The sequence below is a fragment of the Falco biarmicus genome, chromosome 3 (assembly GCF_023638135.1).
Source record: "Falco biarmicus isolate bFalBia1 chromosome 3, bFalBia1.pri, whole genome shotgun sequence".
NCBI lineage: Eukaryota > Metazoa > Chordata > Aves > Falconiformes > Falconidae > Falco > Falco biarmicus.
The window spans coordinates 42,816,915-42,827,104 of NC_079290.1; the positions used below are offsets into that span (position 1 = coordinate 42,816,915).

The window sequence follows — 10,190 nt, forward strand, 5'->3', positions numbered from 1 at the left end:
GTGTTTAAGGTGCACTATTCTTTGTTTCTGATGCAGGGATTTGTATTTCAAGATTAGAAAATTCAACAGATTTAATCAAAAACCTTCAAGAAGCAAGCACTGGTTGTACTTCCAGGCAAAATGTTCTAAGAATCCACTGGCAACTGTAAGGGAAATGTCCATTAAGATCAAGTGCATCCCTCTAAGGCAGTGGCCTTATCAGGGCCTCAAATGAAGGTGCAATAGCCTCACACTTTGGAAATGCAGTAATTTCCACCATCACCTTCTCCCATCCTCAAAAGTGGGCCTTTTTAGGAAGAAAAGAAAACTGACATATGTTGACCAGATACAGTATATCTGCATCTCAAATGTGAACTTTGGCATGCTCTTCCACAGACTCCCTAGGCTCTTACATTTTTCAGAAGTTTACATCTTGAGGACTTTCCTCAAAATAATATTGCTGTTCTCTGAATGTGGGTCATCTTACATTGCGTTGCACATAGCCACTTTTCTTTAGTGTGTGACTGTTGTGGGATTTTTTCCAGGGTGATCAGTGCTACTGTCTGCTTCTTCTGCGGCAGAACCTAGCCAGTGTCTAAGGTCTTTGCTGAAAAAAGTGTTCAGAACTACTTCCATACTTTCTGGATTTGATTAAGGTGACTTGATAAGTTTGGTTCAGGCACTGACTTTGCGAGACTACCCATGAATGTTCCCTCACCCCTATCCACAGGCCAACTAGAAAGGAGCTGTATAGTAGAGGAATCCAAATCCATACCTCTGAAGCCCTGCTCATCCTACAGCACTGTATCATCCCTTAAAGATGGTCCATAATAGCTGTCTCATCTCAGAAGAATCCCAAATCTGAAAAGAGTATCAGTATGCTCTGTATACTTTCATTTGTGAGATGCATGGCTGGAAGTCCAAATTCTGAAATGTGGGTGTTCTATGATCCCAATTATATGAGTTCCCAAATAATTCAAGGTGATGTGTTTGTGCTTTATGGTACACCCAGGGAGCAGACAGGTAGCCCCAGACAAAGAAGTTAAAGATTGAGGGCAGATTATATATTTTTAATTTTATTTTTTATTTTTTTAATGCTGACATTGGTATTGATTGCTGCCAAAACCAGGCCTGAATCCCATCTTTTCACTCCATAATAATGAGCTAAGAGAGACACACAGACTGTCCAAGATACAAAATGTCAACACCTGCCCCTGGTATTCTGAGCTTGAGTCTGATTTATGAGTCATCTTGTGGGATGCATACTGCCAATTAGCCAGCCATTAGGCTTGTGGACCAGGCCCCAGAGACCAGTCTTTACCAGGAATTTTGCAGGGTTCAAGACCTCAGATTCTTCCACAGGAATGTTTATGAAGTGCTTGACTGTAATGACAGGATACCTGAAATAACAGCACATACACAAAACTGAATAAGGACAACAGTGCGATCAGACACAGGGCCAAGCAGGAGACCCAGACAGCGTCAGTGTTAAAAAGGGTTGGCTCTTCTCCTGCGTTGTGCATGCCATATGGTCAGAAGGCCATAAAACTGTAAATATTCTGACTTTAAGATCTGCTGAAAGTCAGTGTAGCACTAATTCTGCAAAATTCCATAGTACATGTCCTGATGGACAAAACATCTGCAATATGCTGCATCAACAGTCGGAGCAGCACTCAGTCATTCATTCCAGTGCTGAAGCCGACAGACACTGTCAGGAAACCAGCTTCACATTTTGGATCATTTCTGGGTCTTGCTGAGCTCCATCAAAAATGGTAATCCTTTAGGAGTCAGAAAATTTATTTCCCCTTGCTATCCATAACTACCAGAGCCTCAAAATGCTGTCTGATTATGAAATCAGGTACCAGTTTTTCACCCACTTCAGATCTTGGGGGCTGTAAGATAGTTATGTGAAGCAACACACAAATGTTTCTTAAAGATCATATGCTTGACCTATCAGTTGTCCACAGGCTTAAGTCTTTTGAACAGGTATAGCTGAAATGCCACATTCCCACAATCCAGGATCTCTGACTAAAATTAGATTAAAGGCTGCTCATTGTACCTGTATTTAGTTATTCTTTGAGACAATGTAGTTACTTTGCCCCCCATGATAGGCTTTCCATGTCCATTTTTTAGAGTTCTCCAAGCAGAAGTTTTGAACCGCGGAGGAAAGGACGGACCTGAGTGCCTCTCCCTGTAAGGCATACATACACTGCTGCTCCTGGGGACAGATACAGCACTGCTCTTAACGTATCTTTGAGGGATGGCTCTCAGAAACCTGAAGAGCTTTTGAAATAATTTGAAATATTCCAAAGTGATTCAGAGGCATGCAAGGCCAAAACAAACACTGTACTTGTAGCTTTTTCCTTTCACCCTGTTGCTGGATACATTCTTTTTTTCCAAGGTCTGTTCCCTTTAACTAAAGCTCTAATGTTGGTTTGACTTGAATTTTTTTGTTGCTTTTTAAACCATCACATCATTCTGCTGTATGTAATCTTCCTATCTGGGTTTTCCTCCTGTTCATCAATTTTTAGAGCCTTCTTGTTTTAGGAAGGCCAGAAGCGTCTAAGGGATGTATCTTGGCCCCCTGCAGCCTCCTTCACAGCTGCCAGTGATGAAGGCACAGTGAAGACTGGGCTTTTTTCACCCTGAAGGACCAGTCACCTGGTGACACATCTCTACAGGAACACTCTGCAGCTCTTTCAGTAAATGCAATACAATCACTGAAGATTAATTCTTATTTTTTGCCAGACTCTAATCTCCCCAGTTGTCTTTTTAGCTGCCTCACCTCAGAAAAAATTTACTTCTCTGAGTGCTCCCTATATATTCATTATCCGGAGGAAAAGTCCATCTGTTTCATCCTGCAGCATCTATATTTGAAACACTCAGCCTTACTTATCTTTAGCTACCTCATTCTTTTCTGTCAGGAGCTTCTGCCTCAAACACTATTTGTTTTTTCTCCACAAGAGAGATCACCTCTTCCAGCCTCTTCACTCAGTACTTCATTCATCAGCCTTTCAAGAGCAAGAGGTGCTGGTACAAATGCAGAATCTCTTTTATCCTCGTGATATTTTTTTTTCACCCTCCAAATGCTGTTCCTGATATTTGACATTTCTGTGCGGCAATCACACCTATGTGCATGTAGTTTCTGTTTCTGCTCAACATCCCCCACTCCGCTCCTCAGCTGGTTCAGTTCTGATGTAGTTCAGTTATTTTGGCAGCCATCTTCTATCCCACTTCACTCGAGTATCTGCATCTCTCCAGCGCATCCTTGCTACTGAAAACAGAGGTTACTAATGTGCACCGCTTCTGAGGGGAAGGAAGATAAAGCAGCAGTGAACACTACGAACAGGAGTTTCCTGGACAGGGCCCTCGGTTGTGATGCCGTTTTTTTTTTAATGGAAAAATCTAACCCAGTGCCGAAAAGATGGAGTGCAGTACCGTGGTATCACCACACCGAGGCATGTGATGCATTGTTTTAAAAGCTGCTGATGCAAACCGTTTTCATGCTGTGCAGTATTTCTTTCTCTTTTGGTCCATGGTGGATTTTCCCAGGTTCTACTGAACAGTAAGGCAATTTAGAGAAGGTGTTTTCCTTTCCTTTGGCATCTTCACAATGGCAAAAAAACCCCAGTTAAAATGGTTTGAAGTTTTCCTTTTCCTAAAGGAAATAAGTACTGCATTATTCTCTTGTGCAGTACCAACAGCAACTCAGCTGCATCCTCCTGCCTCCCCATGATCTTAAGACGGCAAAAATTGCTTTCGTTTTGCTTGCAGCTATTAATTTTTCACAATGTGGATACATCTTGATAAAATAAAGGTAACCCTGCAGCTGTGTTGTGCCTGTAGTAGGAATTCTTCAATGACACTTGCCAGTGCAAACTCCTAGTTGTAAGACTAGGACATTCAAATTCTACCCTGTGAAGGCTTTTAAGCTGTTGAGTACGTTCTTCCTCAAGGCATGAAGAGAATTCACATTGTTGTTCCAACATATTACTTGTCCTAGGGAAGAAATTCTGCTTTATATTTTAGCAGTCCACTCCTGTATAATGATGCTGAGTAATTAGGGCCTCAGTAAAACTAATGATATGAAGAAACATTACTGAATATGAGAAAGAACTGTGGAAGAAAATTCTCTGTGTTGGACAATTTAGGTGTTCCAGAAATGGAATTACAAGCAATAATTTGCATCTTAATTATCTGACTGTATCTCAACAATTTAATTAAACAATGTATTCAAGTGAGTTCTGGTGGGTTGCCTTCAATATGTACTACCCTGGACCAACATAACTAGGATGTAAAATTCAATAATTAAACTTTTTAGAGGTATACATCTCTGTGGGTCTCCACTAAGTTGGTGGGCATTAGTTTCATACCGATACTAGCAGAGAAGTTTGTGTAACCCCTTTCAGAGCATTCACAGTGCTTCAGAATCACTCAGGCCTTTCCCTTCCCTGCTGGGCTGTCCTTGAGTTATTTGGGACCTACAAGTGTTTTTTTATGTACTACCTTTCAGAATGGAACCAAAACGTTGCGTCTCCTATTTCCACTACGATCTGTCTTAACTATACAGCTTCTTCCCCACAAGATCCTGCACTTGCTTGGGCGGTCCCAGCCTTGCGCAAGCTTCCTGGAACTGCTGTTTGCTTCGCTAACACATCAACTATGCCATCATCTCTCTGCCTCTTCTCTGCTTCAGCATCTTCTCCTTTTGCATCCTTAAGTAGCAGCATAAGCAAGCCTTTGGGATCCTGCAGGTCCTTCCTGTAAGATTTTTTGTGGGCTTTCTTCTCAGTGTTGCAGAGCAGTTGCAGCACACTCATCTTTCTCAGGTGTTGTTTCTGGGCTCCTCCTGTAGGAAATGCTCCCAAAGAGGGAGGAAGATTTTGCTAGATATTAAAAAAACATCTGTGTTAAAACATGTGTGTTAATAAATCACACACAATTCAAGCTTCAGCCTTGAAAATGTGACCCTTTGTTTTAAGCCATTTGTTTTTAGATACTCAGCTGTATCTTAGTCTCAATAACAGGCTTTACCACTCTGCTTGTGATTTGAGTGCCAAAACAGGACACTAGCAGTAAAAGGGGAAATGGACATAAAAAAAGATACACTGCTTCCAAGTACAAAGACAGAGCTAACTACTAATTTGCCAAACTGGTAAGTGGCAATGAAGGCATGAATGGCAAATCATGGTGTCACCCTGCTAAAGTATAAGATGTACAGACAATAGTAAAACATTGTATGTTACCAGCAGAAGGGATGTTTTCACTGGTATCTTAATAATGGCATGCAGTTTTGTTGGAGGCAATTTTATGTGATTTCTGGTAGAACAGCAACAGAGTCAATCCCTGTGCTAAAATAGTAACTGTTTAATTCAGTGTGATTGTTTAATTCAAAACCAGAAACAGCAAAAGCTGATTGTTACCTTCCATTTAATAACAATTAATTGTGGGACAGCAAATCATTATTAAGCTCCACTGCAATTTCAGAGTTTCTCTCAACTCTGTCTCCTTGCTTTGTCCTTCTCAGTCAATCCCCTTATTTTATAAAAAGCCCAACTGCATCCTAAATCCATTTTAAACTCTTGCTTTTTATTGCCTTGGCAGTTTACAATATAGCTCTTTTGTTCACTTCATCCCTCAAATTAAATTTCCTGTGGACCAGATCCTCAGGCAGCCAAAGCTGGTGTAGCTTTATCAACAGCCATCACTCTACTGATCCAGATGATCAAGCCCCCTCCTATTAATCATTGGTCCTTTCCCCCGTCCCCTGGGCAGATTGCTTGCATGGTGTTGGCAGGGTTCCTGTATCATCTGTTCATTCACTAATAACACTATTCAGCATTTATTGGGCCAGTCTGGCGCTCTGCACATTCAGCAGCAAAGCTGCTATTGATTGCATGATGGGGAAGCAGAAGCAAGCCGTATAAAGTCATGTTACTTTGTATTCTGGGAGCTCTGGGCAGACTAGAATGCAGTTAATTCACTAATGGTTTATATTTCTCTTGCTTGTGTTGTAGTGAAGAGAAAATTTTTCAACACCGCCAGGGGGGATGGTTCGCGTGATAGTTGTTTGGAGGATTTGAGAGTCATGTCACAAAAGACAAGTTGTGGGCTTCACTCCAGCAAGGACACACCTTAGTAACTTCAGGGCACATTGCCAAAGACCTCCCAGTTAAGGGAGGTAAGATTATACAGTCTGTGTTGCCTGATGACATATATCAAAGAAAATCACCAGATAAAAACAGTATGAAGAACAAAATCTTTTCAGCAAGAAAGAGTAAATGTGATCGCACTCCAGGTTACACCATCTACACTCTTGCTTTCTATGAAGAAGCCATACCACATCCTTCACATTTTTAATGAAATGCTACTCTAAACCGGTAACCAAATTATTAAGAAAAGCCATATATGCTTTAAAGAACAGAATTGAATGATTGATATATTTGGCTCTAAACCAACTTCAAGACTAAAAATTTTTAAGAGTATTACTGGAGACTATAATGCTTTCTGAAGTCTGTCCTAGTACTTTGTCAATGACAGCAGGCATTAAAATAACACAGAGTATGAAAAATGAAAGAGTATCAAAAATGAAAGGGTGCTTTGCATTTTGCAGTCTGTGTTTTGGTTTGGTTTTTAAATGGTGGTGCTTTTACCTCACAAGAAAAGTATATTCTTCACAGGGTTTAAAAAATATCGAACATTAAAAAGTCTTAATTCAAATGTTTTCATTGTGTCACTTTTTGAAAATGTAGAAAGGTTCTGAAAAATTTTCAGAACTCATTCTTGCAATTTTTAAGGAGTGTATTACCTTAAATGAGTTATCTGTAGTTATTTTAAGAAGATGATTTTAAAAGTGTTTTAAGGAGTTTGATCTTACAGCACTGCAGTTTATAATACAGTATATAACACTGCAGTGTAACAGAATGCATGTTACATTACACATGTAACTGCCAGCAAAAGAATGGCTAACATAAATACAGATACAAGCAAATATGCCGATCTCATTATCACCGATATGTAAATACCCAACATGGAGACACAACCTGAGCTTAATTTGTTAATACTGCCTAAAACCAGAAAAGCATCAAAAAGTCAGGTAAGTGGTGTGTGGTACCTTATTTCCTCCCCAGCCAAATTACTTCTCCCTGAAATAAGCACGATAGAAAGGTTCATTTTCCTTGACTCAAGTTTTGGAGCACACTTCAGTTCTGTTTCCACTCTTTGAAAAGTGTTACAGATTTAACATCCATACTTACTGTATAGGCTCTTAATCCTGTGAAGATTTGGTGCAGGGCTAGTTTAATGCACTGAGTAGCCCTAGTTACTTCAGTATGTGTTTTCTGCATGTGGAACACCAGTGAAACAGAGCCCTTGTTTTCATGGTCATTATTTTTGAGTAACCATTGCTTTCCGTTTTGACAAAATTACTTTTTACTATAGCTAGAATCCCCTGAATACCAGTATTTTACCCAAATGTATTTGTAACCTTTATGTGGCTTCGTAATACAAGTAAATTGAACGTAAATACAGTACCATTCCAGCTACGGATTTTTGAAGAATTTCTGGCATGTGGGCCAGGGGACCTGTGACGCCTGCACTGGCCGAGGACTTTCTCCCAGGCAGCCTGTACATCCACCAAGCTTCCCTTCAAAAGCCCACTGTCGTCCTCTTCTCTCCTGTGATAACCCTGCCCTCTTTCAGCATCTCATCCCGCCCTGCAGTGCTCCACGCCATGCTGTATGCTGTCCCAGCTGCTGCCAAAATCTGATTTCATTCTGTGCCGTGCCCTCTTTGCCCTCTATTGCTGAGCTTCCCCTCTTGCCTGGCTGAAACAGAAGAGGACCTCAGTGTAATTGTAATACGAGTTGTATTTTCTTGGCTATTGAAAGTAACTGAGAAGCAAGAGAATAGGGTCTTTTGAACACCTTTTTCACGCACTGGGTGTCTCAGTGGCTTTGCAGGGGGATCATGCGCTGCTTTGGATCTGTAAGTGAGGCTGAAGGACCTGCATGTGCAGAGCACTGCTGGGAGGGAAATTAAGGCTGGGTGAGAGGAAAGCAGTGCATGACAGAAAGATAGTTAATGAACAGCTCAGAAAAAGTGTAGGTCCTCAGTAAACAAAAAGATGTTCAGACTCCTCCATGAGTAAATTTCAGACAATACATGTCCAATTGGATGGGTATTTCATAGAGATACTCCAAAAAAATGTCCGTCAGCTCCCATGGCAGCTTCAATGCTTTGAAGAGCTACATGATTAGGAGCCCAGAAGTATCAAATTCCCATACTTTACACTGTTGCCTGGCATTTGTCATTCAAAAAGCTTTTAGCTTACAGCAAACATTTCCCTTTGTGCCCCCAAACACATGTTACTTCTTGGATCTGAAGGGCCAGAAATAACTGCAGAGCAGAAGGCTGTAATCACAGCACCAGGAGGAGAGGAGTCAGCCTCAGGCATCCCTCGAACCCAGCATCACTGTGATGTGCTGTCCGCCTGCCAGGTGAAGCACTTGATTCCTCACCTTACAGAATCGAGACGTAAACTTTGAAGGATGCAAATTTGATTCCCAGCTATGACAAGGGAAAGTTTTTGCTACAGCATGTGGAGTCCAAGCTTCCTGAAACTAGGAAAGGAGCATTTCTGGTACTAGCAAACAGAACTGCTGAGGAGCCTCTGGTTTGCTGCATTTTCCTAAAACTTAGAATGGAAAAAAATACTTTCCCTACCTAGACTTCCTCTATTAACCTTTATACTTGAGGTTCTCAAGTAGAAGGTTTTTTAAATTATAAAGGAATAAGCTGCATATATTGATGATTGTGCACATAGTAAATTACTTTGAATACAGCAAAAGCTTGTGTAATGTGAACCTTAAATGTTTTAAGACATGCTCTGACCAAATCATTACCTGGTGGAAACAACAGCACTCCACTGTCTTGCAGGAGCTAAACTTACTTCCTAAACTAAGACTCTATTCCACTGACTTTCAGTTCCTATGTCAATAAACATTTTGTATGCATTTGCTTCTCTGTAATATGAGTTGTATTTTCTTGGCTATTGAAAGTAACTGAGAAGCAAGAGAATAGGGTCTTTTGAACACCTTTTTCACGTGTTCACGTGCTGCCTTTAATCACATCTGCAGGAAGATGTCAGCCTTTCAAGTACAGCTCTAAGGATGTCAGTGGTTCTGTGAGATCAGGTCTCTGTGCTGCTAAAGGGCATGTAGCTGTCACCCTGTCACAATACTTAATCGGGAAATTATTTTTATTATGGAAACTACTTTCTTTGGCTTTTCTGTTTTAGGCTCTTCAAATGTACCAGATTGATCCTGCCATGAGGAAGATGCTAACTCAGCTGTATTTCTATGTCATGCCTGTATTTAACGTGGATGGATATCATTTTAGCTGGACAAATGTAAGTAGTATCAGTAGTATTACTCAAAAAATTGTTCAGACAGGAAAGAGCGAATGGTTGTTACATCATTCAGAGATGACTTTCTGTATAATCTGGTCTATCACTTTGTGGCTTGCAAAATGGAAGTAAATTATTCCAGTTAAAATATGTTTATCATGGTGGATTATTATGTGTCCAAATAGAATTTTTCCAAAATATAGTAATACTGCTATTTAACTATTTTATAATTTATGTTAGGATCGATTTTGGAGAAAAACAAGATCAAAGAACGCAAGGTTTCGGTGTCATGGTGTTGATGCTAATCGCAACTGGAAAGTGAAATGGTGTGGTAAGTCTGGAGATACTTTGGTCACCAGTTCGGATTACCCTGGTTTTAATTACCCAGCAGAGTAAGTAGGTTAGGGCACATCCATTGTGAAGCCGCAAGCCAGGGCTCAAATCTTCCTCCTAGTTTCTAAAAGATAAAAGTTCTGAACTTTGGAAAACTACATCTCATCACAAATAAGAAGTTTTCATGGCAAGTGTGGCAAAAGTAAAAAAAAAACAAACGCACATACAGCTATTCTGTGTTTCTGCAGTCAAGTAAATTGAAGCACAGTATTGTGCCTGGCCTGTCACATTACCTGACTACAGCTTTAGGAAACGTTTCAAACTTCATTTTATTTAATTTGTCATTTCTCTGAAATGGCTTTAGCTTTGGAAATGTCAGGCTTGCTCTGTTGGCCTCACAGAGAAATGTCTGAGAATATTTTAAGGCCATTATTATTAGTGATCTAATAAAGAAAGAAGGTGCTTCTATATG

The 10,190-nt window shown here is 40.4% G+C and overlaps 1 protein-coding gene across 1 annotated transcript in view; it reads left to right on the top strand.

Moving 5' to 3' along the window:
- CPA6 (carboxypeptidase A6) overlaps nucleotides 1-10,190 on the top strand; it is an 85,406-nt gene that overhangs the window by 62,484 nt on the left and 12,732 nt on the right. The window contains exons 7-8 of the mRNA XM_056331278.1: nucleotides 9,278-9,388; nucleotides 9,626-9,716. Of these exons, the coding sequence (XP_056187253.1) occupies nucleotides 9,278-9,388; nucleotides 9,626-9,716 (202 nt within the window). The remainder of the gene's footprint in view (nucleotides 1-9,277; nucleotides 9,389-9,625; nucleotides 9,717-10,190) is intronic.